Source organism: Mus caroli, unplaced genomic scaffold (assembly GCF_978045245.1).
Source record: "Mus caroli unplaced genomic scaffold, Mus_caroli_1 scaffold_1, whole genome shotgun sequence".
NCBI classification, from domain to species: domain Eukaryota; kingdom Metazoa; phylum Chordata; class Mammalia; order Rodentia; family Muridae; genus Mus; species Mus caroli.
The window spans coordinates 54,999,909-55,016,778 of NW_028227256.1; the positions used below are offsets into that span (position 1 = coordinate 54,999,909).

A 16,870-nucleotide genomic window follows, 5' to 3' on the forward strand; every position below is an offset into this window, starting at 1 on the left:
GCTACTACAAACAAATCTACAAATTAAATACATTTACAAAAATTTACAAATTTATACAAAATTACAGTATGGAATAGTAAATAATTTTATGGTTGGGAACTGTATTAAAGGGTCACAGCATTAGGAAGATTGAGACCCACACTGCTCCAGGGTAATCCAAGGCCATTTTGCAGCTAAACAATGACAGCATCTCAGTGTACCTCATTTGGATTTGCATTTTGGGGTCTGTGCAATGTGCCTACAGCTATGGGAATATGTGTGGACACAGCTGTTCTCCCTCCCCTTGACCTATGTTCCCAAATATTTGCATTTTAAGAAGGGGAAGGACCCTCCCCCAAATAAAGTAGCCTAAAGTGTTGTTCCTCCCTAAGGGAGACAATCCCTGGAGACACCCATGTCCTCAAATGTCCTAATTAGGATCACAGTCCTACAAAAGACACAACGCTGCCAGAGACCAAGGGTGATCACTATGCAGCACTCGCCTGCCCTGGCTGTGACTGAGCTATCTACATATTTGGCAGGGCCTAGGGGGAGGGGTAGAAGGTGTTTTAGGTGCAGCGACTGGTCAGAGCACCTCTCTGAGTCATCTTTTCATCCTCTCCTCAGGCAGCTGCCTTAGTTCATATTTATTTGGATGGCTCTGCACTGGTCTCTCACGGTGGGATTGAGATGGGGCAGGGTGTGCACACTAAAATGATTCAGGTAAGACTGCAAACACTGGGTTCTGTTGGGTAGGTCCTCACAGACGTGTTCATGAGAGAAGACCTTGAGCATATTTCTCTGTCCCAAAATAAATGGATAGGAGGCTGTCAGTTTGACAGCTTAAGCGTTAAGCTATTAGCAGAAACTGGGTAAACAAGTCAATTCTGTTCCCGAATGCCAGAAAAGCACATGCCAAAAGATGGGTTTGTTTTACTGCTAAAGAAGGTTCCTGTTTGTTTTCTGCTTCCATTTGGATACATTGACAGCTGAAGTGTCCTTTTCTGAGTTTTTGCTGGGTGGTGAAAAGATGTGTAAATTCTGATGTGGATTGCAATGTTCCATGCCCCTTTTATATTAAGAGCTCTGAACAATCAATAACATAAATCAAACTTGATATCTCTAGCCAGTGTTTATTAGCAATTCTACTTTAGGGTCCTTCTATTTTGTCTGATTCTCTTCCAAAAGAAACTGCTAAGATGTTGCTGGTAGAAGTTCGTTCCTTGTCCTGTTTTTTCCAACTAGCTTTACAAAAAATAACCACTGCTTCCTGACATTGCAAATCCCTAACATTTTCCAGGCATGATGTGCCTGCCTATAATCCCAGCACACTGGAGGCTAAGGCAGGAGCATCAAACTCAGGCCAAACTTGATCACATGGTGACATCCTGTCTCAAAAATAAAGCAGACAAGCAAAGGACATTCTTAACACACACGACTTTTAGTGGCTGCTTGGGAGGTTTATTTGTAATTAACTCTATCCCAGTGATTGAACAAGTCATGAATGTCCCTCAAAATAGACATATCATCCTCCCAGTGATTGTTTTCTGAAAGTGACCCACCAGGTGAGGAATTGCTGGGTTGTGTGGCCCAAGTATTTGGAATTACTTAATACATATTATTAAATTGTTTTCTATAAAGTATCTGTAGCATTTTATCCTGAACAAACATTTAAGTTGATGAATTGTTGAAAAAAATTAGATGATTTTTTTCCAGGTGAATGAAAGCAAATCCAGTGATGTAAATTAAATGCTGTTTAACTTATAGGGCCGTGGGATGCATAGGACTGGTTTTGGTTTTATGCTGCTAATATGTGAGAGTTGTCTAGTGACAACTTTTCAGTGAGAGATCAGTTACTTCTTACTCAAGCTAATGTTGAGAGCCTGTGAACTTTGTCTACTTGCTTTTCTGAGAGCCACTCTTTGTGGAAGGGCTTGGGATGCCTGCCTGTGTCCTTGGGCAAGCTGTGGGCAAACTCTACCAAGCATACAGTTAGCCAGAAAGAGATGAATTTTGAATCGACTGAAATGTTTCCAGCACCAACACTATAGACTAAAGCAACCTCTGTGTCCCATGCTGGCCCTCAGCTCCAGCACCATTCTGTGCTCCAGTGACGCTTGTGTTTCTGAGGGCCGTGTACTTCCTGAGAGGTGCTCTGGTCCCGCAGTGTGTCCAGAACTGTGCATAGAAACCAAGCAGCCCCTGTTAGAGTGGTGTCCACTTTGCTAGAGCTTTGCAAAGCTCAAGGTGTTGATGTCATTAGTGCAGAGACTTGAAGCTTTTCCCCTGCACTAGCCTGGAGCCTTACTGCATTTTCCTGATGTTATTTCCCAGGAGCATCATCAAAGGAAAAGGGAGTGTGTTTAAAACTCAGAGTCCAGACTAGCTACTAAGATTTTAAAAGAGAGAGAATTTTGTACCTGAAGGAATTCATGTTTCTGTTCCTTTATCCCCGTCTTGCGTATGAAGGCTGCACACACGTGCTATGCCAGCCAGGCATGTGCTGCAACTAACCAAAGTGTTTGAAATGAAACCACGTTTAAAATTCTAGGTAGTCAGCCGGGAACTAAGGATGCCGATGTCCAGTGTCCACCTGCGTGGGACAAGCACAGAAACCGTCCCCAACACAAATGCCTCTGGAGGCTCTGTGGTGGCAGATCTCAATGGACTGGCAGTAAAGGTAGAACTCAGTGCAATGACATCATTCATTAACCCTTCCAGGTCAAATGCACAGCTGGAGATCAGAAGAGAAGAGTCATTCATCTCTTAGCATCTCTTCCATCCAGGGCAAAGGAGCACAGACCCAGCAGATGACAAAGCACTCAGCAGTTGGGCAGCAAGTCCTTGTAATTTCACCCCCGACACCCCAATATCCTCCTCCTTCTGTGTTCAGTCAGCCTCCTACCTCTTGCCAGGGCTTTTGGATGATGTTCTCTCTCCATTGCCTTTCACTCTGGCTTCTTGAAAACTTCAATGTGCCCAGAAAATCAGGGCTTTACAACTTGTGGTTGGCAATTCACCATGGTCCATCTGTTAAGTCTTGATCTTGACCTAGGGTAGTGTGTGAGGCAATTGTCTTTCAGACCAGTACATGTCTGTCAGGCTCACACACAAGAGGCATCCCTGCATGCAGCCTTTCATGTCATCGTCTACTGCCTTGATACCCTATCCCTCTTTACTCCTATGTACTTCCAAGATAACTCTGTGGGATGCTATACGATGCTGTTCTGACACTGATGTTTTCATGAAATTAATAGAACTTTAACTTAAAATCATTTACAGGATGCCTGTCAGACCCTTCTAAAACGCCTTGAACCCATCATCAGCAAGAATCCTCAGGGAACTTGGAAGGATTGGGTGAGACTCATTGGCTCTCTATGTTTTATCATCGAAACTAACAAGATACAGAATGGTGTGTGTGTGTGTGTGTGTGTGTGTGTGTGTGTGTGTGTGTGTACTATGTTTGTGGGAAGGGCAATTCAAAGACACTGTCATTGCATAATGACAAATAAGAGGCCCCACTGCCCGTGGCATGTGGGGATTCACACGCAGTGGGGGAGTAGTGTGCCCAGGAATGTTTCTTTTATAAAGAAAGATAGTATGCATGCTACAACACCTGCCGTAAGCTATGATTGATGGACGCTCCTTCCTGTGAAACCTAAGTGTTTCCTGAATAACAACTGTTTGCTCTTTTCCTTTGCATTCACTGTTCATAAAATAGAAAAAAAAAAAAAACAGTGCTGGGATCATTTTGTAATACTCACATAGACACTCATTTAGAGATGGAAAACCAGAGGCTGGAGACATGGCTCAGAGGTTAAGAGGACTATGTTGCTCTTCCAAAAGACCTGAGTTCAACCCCCCAAAATCCGCGTGGCAGCTCAGAACTGTCTCTAACTCCAGTTCCAAGGGATCTGATGCCTTTTTCTGTCCTCTGCAGATACTGGATAAGCATACATGGTACACAGACCTACCTGCAGGTGGAACCACCCATCCACGTAAAGATAAAACAAAGTAATTTATCAAACTCAAATAGAAAACCAAGCCATGGGTTATGATCTATACAAATCATAGAAACCCAGTGGGCCAGAAACATCCACCTGCTCCTTCTGATACACTGGCAGTCTAGTTAGAGGGAAAGACACACATTCTAACACCAGCTAGGTAACTTTTCAAAATGTCAGGTTATTAAATGTTAGATGATATGGAACATCACACCCAACCCTGGCGCAGCTGTCGTGCTGACTGCTCTAGATTATTAGCTGTGCAATATCAAAACATAGGTTTGGCAATGTGTTATGTAGAGTTCTGCTTGGAAAGATTTCAGGGCTGAGGTTCCTCAGTGTGGGCATGCATGCTTGGAATCCTGGTGGCTCAATTCAGTCACCCACATCTCACATGAAAGCTCCTGCTACTTCATAAAGGCTCACAATGTAACTAATAATTAGCGGAATATGAAACTTTACAATCTGTTCTTGGCATCTTTGTCTTTCTCCTGTCTAGTGTTTCCTGAGCCCAGAAAGGTTGAAATGGCTGTCTTAAACCAGGAGTACCCTCTGTCATCATCCTTTGCAAAACACTGACCTTGTATCCCTTGCATGACAGCCAGCCACCTCCATTGCAAGGCTGTGCCTTATACCATTGTCTTAGATTTGAGAATTTGGACCTGACCTTTGTTTTTCTGTTTAGTAGTCAGCTATATGTACTTGCAGAAACGGGAGACAATTTGATATAATTGGTACAATTTAGCAAAATCACTGCTCTCAACTGAAACTGTTATGGATACAATATATAAAATTAAACATCCAACCATTGATTCCAAAAAGTGGTCACATTAATAGCCTAAGTCTTTCCAGATAACTAAATGGATCTCTCCATAAGCAGACCATGGTGGCCATTATAGTTCAGGTTATGAGCATAGCATATCATGGCTGACATTCGTTACAATCATATGCATTGAGTACTTCGTGGATGCTTATGTCAGTGGGGCATGAGGACAGACAATGATCCATCTTGGGCCTTCATCGTTATCGCCTTACTTAACACATAGTACAGATAGAACTAAACTCCTGAGCAGTTCTTTCCGGAGTCTTTATCACACCATGTTCTGTTGGTCCCTCACAGGCCCAGACTGCTTTTGACCAAAGCATCAGTCTCTCGGCTGTTGGATATTTCAGGTGAGCTTAAAGAAAAATTTCAGTACTATTTGCAATTTTGTTTCCCAAAATGGCTCATTACCCTCAGTTAGCCTGGTTGGTTTTAAAATGAACTTATCTGCTAGTTAATCCAGGTATCCAGAAAGACCTTTTCTGGGGAAAATATTTCCTATGGGGGGAAGGTGATTCGGATCACACCTTGGCCATGTTGTAGCTTTCTGGGAATGTGTGCTTGGAATCCACAAGCAGGGACCTTTTGTTGACAATGTCATTTGTCCCTAAAGTGAGGAGACAACAGGAGCGGCTGGATAGTTGGAATTAAGCCAAAAAGAAGATAGGCACTTCCTAGATTGCAGAGAGAGAGAGAGAGAGAGAGAGAGAGAGAGAGAGAGAGAGAGAGAAACTGTGGAGCCCTGAGAACTACAACCTCTATGAAAGCATTTGTTAAAACATTTCATAGAGAGTGCTTACTGAGCCAGAGAGAGAGAGACTGCAGGCAGATAAACCCCATGTTTGGCATAAGATGCAGATTGAATCCCCCAATCTGATAACCGTAGAATGACATCCAGTATGTGCTAACCGCAACAGGGTCATCATAGGAGTCCGAAGTTAACCTCAGGAGTAAGCTTTGCTACTGTAGGATAAGTAGGTGTTTTTAATCACGCAGTTCTAAGTGAACAAGCTGTGTTTATCGGACACATTTTTGAGCATGTGTTATGTGCTGTAATGTATATGGGATATGTGCATATCCCTGTACGCATATATTCTTCAGACTGGCCCAGCTCCCATCTGGCTGGTTTTGTCATCATTGTGACTGTGGGACTGGATCAGATTATTGAACAGTACCTCAGCCCCTCTGCTCTTTCTTTCAGGGGTTATGAGTCGAATATAGACTGGGAGAAAGGGGAAGGCCATCCCTTCGAATACTTTGTGTTTGGAGCTGCCTGCTCAGAGGTTGAAATAGACTGCCTGACTGGGGACCATAAGGTCAGTCCCACCCGGGAGTGTCTTCTGACTGTACTTGTGAGACGCTTATATTCCACACATGCTGCCTACAGGAGGGAAGGAAGGAAGTTGGGTGTATGGCAACAGCACCATGTGTTTGCCCTAAGGGCGATTTCTCATCAGTTGCCTTAGTGGTATAATCTCTTCCATGGAAAACAGTAACCCTTCTTGTGTGTTTTTCTTACCCACTTTTCGCTAAAAATTGGAAAGAAACCACTTCAAAACACCTGAAGGAGGTTTCTGTGTAGGCTGTTGTCAACTACAATCCTGACCTCTTATGAAAAGTGTCTTAGTGTGATGTTCTTGAAGGACACCAGAAGTACACAGAGCTTGCTAGCAAGCACCAAGGGCCACCTTGGGACAGACAGTGGCCAACCAGGGCCGTCTCCTTAAAATAGCTGAAGTGCCATCTTATACTTTTAAGGGAGCTGTCGAGTCACTCTTGTGAACACACATGCACACCAGCTTCAAGGATTCACTCAGCTTCCTGTCTGCACCTGGCCTTCAGTGGTGAAGAAAATACTCATTGGTCATTATACAGTAAATATTCACAGATACATCAACTGGGATTGCAGTAGCCTTTATAAATGTCTGGTGATCAAGTTACTAATTTAGTGCCCATCTGCTCCAAAACCTACCTGGAAGCAAGTTCCAGCTTTTGATAGTTCCAAGTTCCCTTTGCATCTATATTCTTAGATAATTATCATGCATAATTTTTTATTTAATATGTTCGCAGCATGTGATTTTTAAAAAGTATAGACACCCTTATATTTGAAATTATATATACCTTTATTGACCCTCCCTATTAGAATATCTGTCTGGATTCTAACTCAGATTGTATCTCTGGGAGGAACTTGAAACTGAGGCAAAGGACAAACCACTTCAAGCATGATTTGGGCTGGTGTGGCTGTCCCAGTCTGTGCTGAGAGTTCTCTCATGCTAACAATTCCTGAATCCCCTTTCTCTAAAACAAAAACTTGGTGGAAACACACTTGTTTAGATTTTCCTATGCTTTGTTAAGAGCTAAGAGCAGGAATAATTAACCTGGTATTGGTTCAAGCTTTTGTTGTTTGTTTGTTTTAGTATAATTGGATCTTTCTTGGCCAATAAATGCTTTTTGATGCAGTGACCTAAGTTGCTAGACACCCCGAGTCACCAAAGGTAGACCTAGGGCAGTAGTTCTGAGTCTCACACTAGTGAAAATTAAAGGCATGGACTCTCCTGGGAATATGCAAAGTAGAAGCACAAATTACAAAGAGAATTACAGAACAGTGAAAAAGTAAGGGGAATTGAGAGGCTCTTCAGAGTGGAAGAGTTTCCAAATGGGAAGAAGCCACCAAACTTCTTTGGCTGGGAGTTTCTACAAGATCAGGGTAGGGGCTGGAGGGGGTCTGGGTAACTGCTATGAGATTGGTTAGTTCTCTGAGAGTATCATAGGCTAAGCCAATGGAAGGTCCCCAGTGAATGTCCCTCTAGCCCAGCCATGGAGATGTTTATGTGTTGCCACCCAGTTAGGGTGGTGGAGTCCCCACCCACCTTGTCCATCTCTGGCCCATGTTTTTTAGTTGCTGGCCTTTACTTTCTGCTAACTGTTATCCTTGGGTGGCATTGCCATGGTCAACTTTAAAGGTGTTTTGCTGGGGGTTAATTAGACTATGTTTTTTCCACATGGAAAAAAGCCACCAAACTTCTTTGGCTAGGGGTTTCTACAAGGCCATGTGTCTTAGTTAGGATTTTACTTCTGTGAACAGACACCATGACCAAGGCAACTCCTATAAGTACAACATTTAATTGGGGCTGGCTTACAGGTTCAGAGGTTCAGTCCATTATCATCAAGGTAAAAAAGTGGCAGCATCCAGGCAGGCATGCTGCAGGAGGAGCTGAGAGTTCTCCATCTTCATCTGAAGACTGCTAGCAGAATACTGGCTTCCAGACAGCTAGGACTAGGGTGCTAAAGCCCACACCCACAGTGACACACCTACTCCATCAAGACCACACCTCCCTGGCCCAAGCATATACAAACTATCAATCACTCCATGGTTGGGACTGAAGGAGGTCTGGGTAACGATCATGTAAATATAAGAACAAATTAGACTTCATTCTTATATTTATGTGACCAGCTTGTAGCTTTACCACAACAGAGTTAAGTCTCTTTCTGCCATCAAGATGCAGCTGCAGTCTTTCTTGATTGCCTCCTAGTCAGTTCCCTATCTATAGAGTAGTCTGCCATAGGGGGAGGTTTCTTGTGAGAAGCCATCCTTACTTACAATCTAGTCTGTTGCAATTAGCTGCACATGGAACATGGGAAAGGGCGGAAGTGCCCTATCCCTGTGTTCCTCAAGGGTGGGGGTGGAGGGATGGTGAGTAGGCATCGAGCCTGACATGGCCATCCCAGTGTCCTGTCTCTCCTCTGTCTACTTAGCTTGCTTATCTCATTCCCAAACACAAGCCCCCTTACTCTGCATAGCCAGTGGTCCCGACATTGTTGTTCTGAATCCTCCATCTTCCTTTTAACCCCAGCCTCTGTTATCACAGTACCAACATGGGCCCTTTCTCTTACTGCCTGTGGATATCGCTCTTGTATCAGTACGAACTTTCAAGATATGTCCTAAAGTGTATTCAATCTACCTTTTGTTTGTTTGTTTGTTTGTTTGTTTGTTTCGAGACAGGGCTTCTCTGTATAGCCCTGGCTGTCCTGGAACTCACTTGTAGACCAGGCTGGCCTGGAACTCAGAAATCTGCCTGCCTCTGCCACCCGAGTGCTGGGATTAAAGGTGTGCGCCACCACACCCAGCTCAATCTACCTTAAGAGATGTGCAATATTGGTAACCCAGGGTAGGCATCACCCATACACAAAAGGCCAGCATGTGATGACAGTCCACCCAATGTCCTCCCTGGAGGCCTGTTTCATGAGCCATTCTCATGTTGATAAAACCATCTTCCTGAAAATTTCCCCAGATTTTTAACCTATATCTATACAGTAGATGCATCTGTATGGCTATCTATTAATAAATCACCCTTGAAGGAGATCCCAAATAGAAGGGATTTCCTCTCAGACCCCAGATTAGGCACAAACCACATCCAAACACCTGCTTTCACAGAAATATCCTTTATTAAGCAAGGAAGAGAAGTTAAAGTGGCCGCCTTCTGGCTCAGGCAGAAAAATGGCAGCCAATGACCTTGCAGGTATAACTTTCAAGAAGAGAAAAAGGGGAGGCCTGTGTTAGAATGGGCTAGGATGCGGTGGTGTATTTTGATTTGGTATGTTAACTAGGTGAACCAAAGGGGGCTTTTTATTGCTGAACTTTAATACTTTGATAGCTGGATCTTGATAGTCAGTCTAAGGAAGAGGAGGTGGCCAAATAGGGGAATATACCTGGATGACTGGCTTCGGGAATGGAATCTCATGCTTTTAGCAAGGCTGAGGGAACAGGAAAGAAGGGCAAGGCCTGCCAGTGGAGCTGTCCAGAGTTCTTTTAGCCCCCCAATTAGCATCTGAAAGTAATGTTTATTGGCTCACACCACCTCTGAGGACCAAGCATCTAGGCCAGCATGGTTTATCAAGGTAACACTAGCTGGGGATTTCTCTTGAGGCTATGACTAGGCAAGTGGTGGGGGCTACAGTCATCTCAAGGTGAGGGCTGGAGAATCTGTTCTAAGCTGCGTCACATCATTGTTAATGGGAGCTGTGATTTCGCCATGGCTGTTAGTGAATTGCCTCTTTTTTGTTCACTTTGTGTCCTGAGGAAAGAACATCTGATTTCCCCAAGGAAAGTTGAAAACACAAATGTTAAGAGGAGACCTAAGACAGAAGCCACAATCCTTCCTAACCTCACCCCAGAGTACCATCATCTCCGTTGTAGTCTCGTGGCCACAATGACTGGCCTTGACAGAGATTGGTGGGAGATGCATGCCCAGGCTGTGACTACCAAATGAAGGAGTTCATTAAGTGTCTTCTTAGAAGAAGGCTACCACACAACCCAGACCCACTCTCCAGTCCTATAGAAGACAGTGACAGAGAGCCATAAGCTCTTTTTGAAAGTAGGACCTTCACTAACGTTAGACTTTAGAGAACAACATTCACATCAAAGAATCCACAGACCTGTTGGAGGATGGAGGTGTTGCCAACACCCAGGCAGGGCCTTCTCCTCTCTGCATTTTTAGGCTATCAGAAAGCAAGCCATAAAGGCAGACTTATTCTCTTCCCACCCCCAAAATGAAAGCTCTACTGCAATGGACAGCAGTTTAGCCATTTGTTTTGCAGACACTTCCTGAACTCTGTGTTTCAGTAAATGTCACTGGGCTGGGTGGACTCTTTGTATTAGTTTGGAAAGTAGCCATAGGGTTTTGCAAGAAGAGTTTTGAAGGCCAAAGATACTGGATTTTTGCTGTTTCACTGTTTGTTATGGTAGATTAAATTTCGTCTCTTGCATCACACAGCTTGAAGATAATCAAAAGCAAATGGATATTTTATTCTATCCTTTCCAAGGAAAACAAAGTGCTTCATCTGGTTAAGAGTATTTGTGTGGGGGCTGGAGACTTGACTTGGTGGTAAGGACACTTGCTGCTCTTGCAGATGACCCAAGTTCAGTTCCTAGTACACACATCGTGGCCTACAGCCATTTGTGACTCCAGTTTCAAATGATAGGACAGTCTTCTGGCCTCTGTGTGTACCAAACATGCACAGAGAGCCCCATAAATACATGTAGGCAAACACTCATCCACATAAAATAAAAATAAATAAATTAAAAAAAAGAAATTCAGAATAAGGACTGGGAATAGAGCTCAATTAATGGCTATTTGCCTAGGATGCCTGGGGCCCTGGGTTTAATTCTCAATACTATATAAACCAGGCTTGGTGGGCTATGTCTTTAATCAGTGGAGGAGCGAAGGCAGAAGAATCAGAAGCTAATGGTTATTCTTAGCTACATATCAAATTCAGTGCCAACCTGTGCTACATGTGACCGTATCTCAAAATAATTTTTTTTTAGGTAATAAACTTTGTCTCATAATAAAATCTTTGTTGCTTCTTTATCATGAAATAACATGGTCCAAAGAAAGACTTTATCCCAAATCCAGTCAAGATATATTTCTCAGCTTCTCTGTGAGTTATCTGCATTAAGATGGATTTTTTTTTTTACTAGAATATCAGAACAGACATCGTGATGGATGTTGGCCACAGCATAAACCCAGCCCTTGACATAGGTCAGGTATGTGTAACTATTTTGCCTTGTTTCCTGTTTGTGGGGCAGAAACTGCTTCTAGGTCTGAAGAAAAAACATCCACTTGCTGGCCACCTGATTCTTCTGCCCCTTTCGTCAAAATCTTTCTCGTTAGACCAGCTGCAGAACTTGGTGTTCTTAACAGTTACAAAAAGGGAAGAAACAGTGCTTTGGGTAGTTTGGAAAGATGCATACTATCTGACTGGAGACCTTGCAAAAAGCAAGAGCAAACCTAGAAATGGTCAGTGGGCCTGAACCCTGAGGGATACAGATCAGATAGCACTAAAAACTGAGCCTCAAATACATACATACATACATACATACATACATACATACATACATACATACATACAGTAGGGGCTCTACTTTAAAGTTTGGTTTTCTGGCAGACATGGGACACTCGTGGAGTCTTCACACACTTGTGTGCTTACACCTGTGGGGATTCAGCCCGCTACCATCCAGTTACAGCACCCTGTAACATCTCTCCAGCTGTGGCATCTCACTGGGAATGGGGGCGAATGTATAGAGTCGAGACACAGAAGGCAGATTCAGGGGCTAGATTCAGACTCAGTGGGTAGTGTTTACCTAGATATCAGAAGTCGGATCCCCAACACTCAGTAAAAGCCAAATATAGCAACACACTTCTGCTATCTCATCACCAGGGCAGGACGGAGACAGCCTCATTCCTGGAACTTGCTAGAATTCATATTGTGGAATCAGTGAGCTCCAAGTTCAGTGAATTATTGTCTCAAATAAATAAATAAAGTAGAGGGAAATACATGAAAACACTGGACATGGATCTCTGGCCTCTACACGCATATACCCAAATGTGCACATACATACACAATGAGCATGCATACTTGCATCTACACACACACACACACAATACAGGGGGTGGGGGGACTGGGAGAATTTAGGACAGACCAGGTAGGTAGACCAGAATGACCAAAGATGCTCAGTTGGAAGAAGAGTAAATAAAGAAATGTGACCCAGTCATGGCGCTGGGGGAAGAGAAGGGAAGAGGCTCTGATTGATAGAGAATTGACAAAAACAAAGTCTTAGCTTTGTGGTTGGAGGTGACATAACCTGAGAGATTGTGTGGCATATGAGCATGATTTATCAAACATCATAACCCATCCCTGTTACTTTTGGTTCCTGTGGCTAGGAACATAGCCATTTCAAAGCTCTAGAGGAGGCTTAGAGAAAACATAGCTGAAACCCTTCATGTTATAGGGTGTAAATGAGCCTAGAGATGAAAGCCAGACAGCTTAGGAACTGTTGTGTTTGGTGAGATGGAGGGGTTCCCCAGTCCTGGGAATCTTTCCTTACTATGTTGGGTCTCTTCAAAGTCAGCCAGAGAAGGGGTTCATCTGTTTCATTGGTTAAAAAAAAATGAAGGTATGTGGATAGGCCCTTGAGAAGTCATCTGGAGTTACCACGTCAATAGCTAAGCCAAGACGTAAACCCATGTCCTTTAAATTGGAATTTAGTACTGAATGGAACTAGGTGGACTTCTGGGGATACTCTCAAAGACACCCTGGAAGACACCCTGGAAGATCCCCAGAACTGTATTTCCAAGGTCAGACAAGCAGCATGCTGTTGAAATGATTCTGGCTCTTTTGCCTCCTCTTCTCTCAGGTTGAAGGTGCATTTATTCAAGGAATGGGACTTTACACAATAGAGGAGCTGAGTTACTCTCCTCAGGGCACTCTATACAGTCGTGGTCCAAACCAATACAAGATTCCTGCCATCTGTGACATCCCCACGGAGATGCACATTTCTTTTTTGCCCCCATCTGAACACTCAAACACCCTGTATTCATCTAAGGTAAGTTCTGCTCTGCAACTAATTAGGTCCATGCTCATTTGATATCTATAGGATGGAGAGACGTTGGTCTACTTGGGTGTTTGGTGTTTTTATGGTGATTACAGAACACTCCTTATTAAACGTTCTAATTGTAAAATGACAACATGGTAAAATGCTTCAGATATTCCCAGTCTTGGAGCCTAACAAACTATCCGACTCCATTTCACTTTTTAAATACAATATTTACCACCATGCTTATATGTGATCTCTCCATTTGGAATCATTTTCTTGGGCTAGAATCCTAAGTATGAGAATATCAAGATAAGTGGTTAAATTATTTTTTCAACAACAATTTACTTATGGCAGTCTGTAGGTTATGTATGTATATAATTAATATGTACTGTGTGTACATATACACATATCTTCAGACAGGGAGGGGCAGATTGTGTCATAAACTACATGGCTCATTTCTCTCCAGGGCCTGGGAGAGTCTGGGGTGTTCCTGGGATGTTCGGTATTTTTTGCCATCGGTGATGCAGTCAAGGCAGCGCGGCAGGAGAGAGGCATCTCTGGACCATGGAAACTCAATAGTCCTCTGACTCCAGAGAAAATCAGAATGGCCTGTGAAGATAAGTTCACAAAAATGGTATGCTACACCCAAGAGGAAAAAAAAAAACTTCATCTCTGTCCCCTTGGCTTTATGGCCAAGTTTAAAAAAAAAAAACAAAAAACAAAAACAAACAAACAAAACCCACTATTGCTGTTTTTCCATGGAAAATGACAGGAACTCCGTAGGGCACGTGAGCGGGACAGAACGGCTCATGAACGTGGCGCTTTTTTTATCAGCCTGGCCTTGCTTGGTCTCCCCTGTGCTCAGCTCCTTATCACTCGAGGGGACAGAAGACTCGGTCTCTCAGTCTAATGTTTCCCTTTGTTTCTCGCCTTTTCAAGGATACCTGAATCAGGCTAGGAGGTCAGGGGCTGTGGCCTGACCCTGGGACACCAGGCTGAGAATAAGGCCATTCTGTTACATCCCATGTCCACTGTCACCTGACAGGCACTGGGGAAGTGTGATGGAAAGGTCCCTCCCACAATAGGGTCCCTGAGCACGGCTTTCTTTATAGCCCCAAATTACACATCGTAGTGATATATAAAAGCACAGAAACCTGGCGTGTGTGCTCAGCAGGGACTCTCTTGTGGCTACACTATAAGTTTTCTAATCCTGTGTGTCCCCCGCCCCTCCCCTTCCTTGCAGGCTGGGCATGGTACCCTCCACCTCACACTGGAGAAACAGACACTGGCTCCACGGTCCCTTAGTCTCTCCAGGTGGGGTTGAAACTCTCCAGGCCCCTCCTAGATCCCCTCTGCACATCACATGATGTTATTCTCAGCTGTCATTGGCCCCTATGTTCATCACGTGATATACATTCTCTGATCTCATTGGTCCAGTTGCCTGCGGTGCTTTCCGCCTGCGTTATCTTCTGTTATTTTTTTAAGCTAAGTCACATTTTTCTAAGTTATAAGCATCCAAATTTGTTCTTTCATTCTAGATCCCAAGAGATGAGCCTGGATCCTATGTTCCCTGGAACATACCTGTGTGAGTCAAACATGAACCTCTGGAGGAATTGGCTGAGCAACTACAGACCGTACCTCCCGCCCTCTCTGCTCTAAGATGCTAAATGCGAAAGCCAGAGTTTCACAGCCCAGAATCATCCACATCACTGCTTTACATGAAGCCGACTCGGAAGATTCTCTTGAGAATACTCCAGATACACCTGAGCAATTATAAATCATATATTAAATTGCACAAATATTTAAATCGTTTGCTCTAAGGTGGTTTCATTCATTATTCTGTCCCTCGGATCCGTCAAGCTAACTGGACTATATGACACCTGAGCAATTATAAATCATATATTAAATTGCACAAATATTTAAATCGTTTGCTCTAAGGTGGTTTCATTCATTATTCTGTCCCTTGGATCCATCAAACTAACTGACAACTTGTCTGTGGTTCCCTTTTAGTTTGTACACACCAACCGAAGTTACATTATCTAACAAATGAAGGTTTTCATAGATAATTTCTTTCCTGTTGTAAACTGTAAGTTCAGTGTTTGCATTTGTCCCCGAGAGTCATCATCCATCCTACTTCTCTTGTCTGAGCAAATACAGGCCCCATATCTAAAGAGTCTCTGGGACCACAGGAATCAGGAGAAGACAGACAGATGAACTTCATCAAAACTACAAAGGTGGCAACAGCATTTCCACCTCTCAGGAGTGTGACTCAAGAGGGTCTAGAGTCCAAGCCTAGCCTGGGCTATGAAGCAAGACCCTGTCCCAATAAAATAAGGCTTAAGGATACAGGTGGTGGTAGAATTCTGGTCTAATGTATGCAAAGCTCTTGGTTCACTTCCAGCACAGGAAAAAAGAGAGAAGGAAGCAAGGGAGGGAGAGGGAGGGGAGGGGAGGGAGGGAAGGAGGGGAGGGGAGAGAGAAAGAACTACAAGACAAAAAATATTTGCAAATATGTGGCAAAAGTTTTATGTTAAGAATATTTAGAACTTATTAAAGAACAAATGACTGTTCGTATTCTTTTAATGGACTATGAAGAGAGTATTCAGAGACATTTGAATGGCCAATCAGCACATGAGAAGATGCTCAGCCTTGTCTGTCCTTGAGAAATGTAGGTCAGAGTTGTGGTGAGACACCATTCACATACACTGTGACAGCTGGCTGCCATTGAAACAATGGGCAATGGATGGTGTTTGAAGGAGATGGAGACGCTAGTGTTCCTATCCATTGCATGGTGCAGCCACTGGGGAACAGTTGGGCAGGTAAAACATTAAGCAGAATTTGCATATGATTCTTAAAACATTTTCACAGAAAAATCTACACACAAACACTCAGAGCATTGTTCACAATGCCTGAAAGGTAGGAGAATGCTTCATCAACAGCTCACATTTAATAATTAATATGCAGTACATTCACAAAAGTGAATTTGTTCAGTCCTTTAAAGGCATGAAGTATGGATACACACTACAGCACATGTGAATGTTGAGAACATTATGTGGATGAAAGAAAATAAACAAAGAGGACATACATATTCTATCTATGCAAAAGATCCCAAATTGACAATGTCTCAAAGATGAAGTGGGTAGGTGGTTGCTAAGGGTTGAGGGGACAGAGGGCCTGACTGCTCATAGCACAGGGTTTCCATGGGTGGTGATTTGTACACAGCACCCACCCGAGCCATGTACTCTGCTCTGGTTTGCCATCTGTTACTGTGATAAACACCACGATGAACAGCAACCTGTGGAGGAGAGGTCCTGATCACAGGTGCTCTTTAAGGGCAGTAAGGAGCAAGAACTCAAGCTGAACCAGAGGCAGAAACCATGGAGGGGTGCTGCTTGCTGGCTTGCTCTCCATGGCTTGTTGGACCTGCTTTCTTACGGAACCCAGGACCAGCAGGCCAGGGCTGGCACTGTCATAGTGCTCTGGGCCCTTCTACCTCCATCAACAATCAAGAAAATGCCCTAGAGTCTCGCCTACAAGTCAGTTTGACTGAGGCAATTCCTCAGCGGAGGTTCCCTCTTCCCAAATGATGGTATGTCAAATTGAGAAAAACTAACCAGCACATATATTAAAGGGATAAATTTATAATAAGTTTGTGGGCTTTATCCTAGACATTTCTCTAAGTATCTGTAG

At 43.5% G+C, this 16,870-nt stretch overlaps 1 protein-coding gene across 2 annotated transcripts in view; it reads left to right on the forward strand.

The window, feature by feature from the left end:
- The window catches only part of Aox1 (aldehyde oxidase 1), a 72,736-nt gene extending 57,632 nt beyond the window's left edge, over nucleotides 1-15,104 (forward strand). Inside the window, exons 27-35 of one of the 2 annotated variants that reach the window (XM_021156825.3) lie at nucleotides 607-702; nucleotides 2,531-2,659; nucleotides 3,262-3,336; nucleotides 5,104-5,156; nucleotides 6,008-6,122; nucleotides 11,285-11,350; nucleotides 13,001-13,189; nucleotides 13,647-13,814; nucleotides 14,719-15,104. In XM_021156825.3, the coding sequence (XP_021012484.1) occupies nucleotides 607-702; nucleotides 2,531-2,659; nucleotides 3,262-3,336; nucleotides 5,104-5,156; nucleotides 6,008-6,122; nucleotides 11,285-11,350; nucleotides 13,001-13,189; nucleotides 13,647-13,814; nucleotides 14,719-14,769 (942 nt within the window). In that variant the 3' untranslated portion in view covers nucleotides 14,770-15,104. The remainder of the gene's footprint in view (nucleotides 1-606; nucleotides 703-2,530; nucleotides 2,660-3,261; nucleotides 3,337-5,103; nucleotides 5,157-6,007; nucleotides 6,123-11,284; nucleotides 11,351-13,000; nucleotides 13,190-13,646; nucleotides 13,815-14,718) is intronic. The other variant, XM_021156831.3, reaches the window with a different exon arrangement.
- The last annotated feature ends 1,766 nt before the right edge of the window (nucleotides 15,105-16,870 follow it).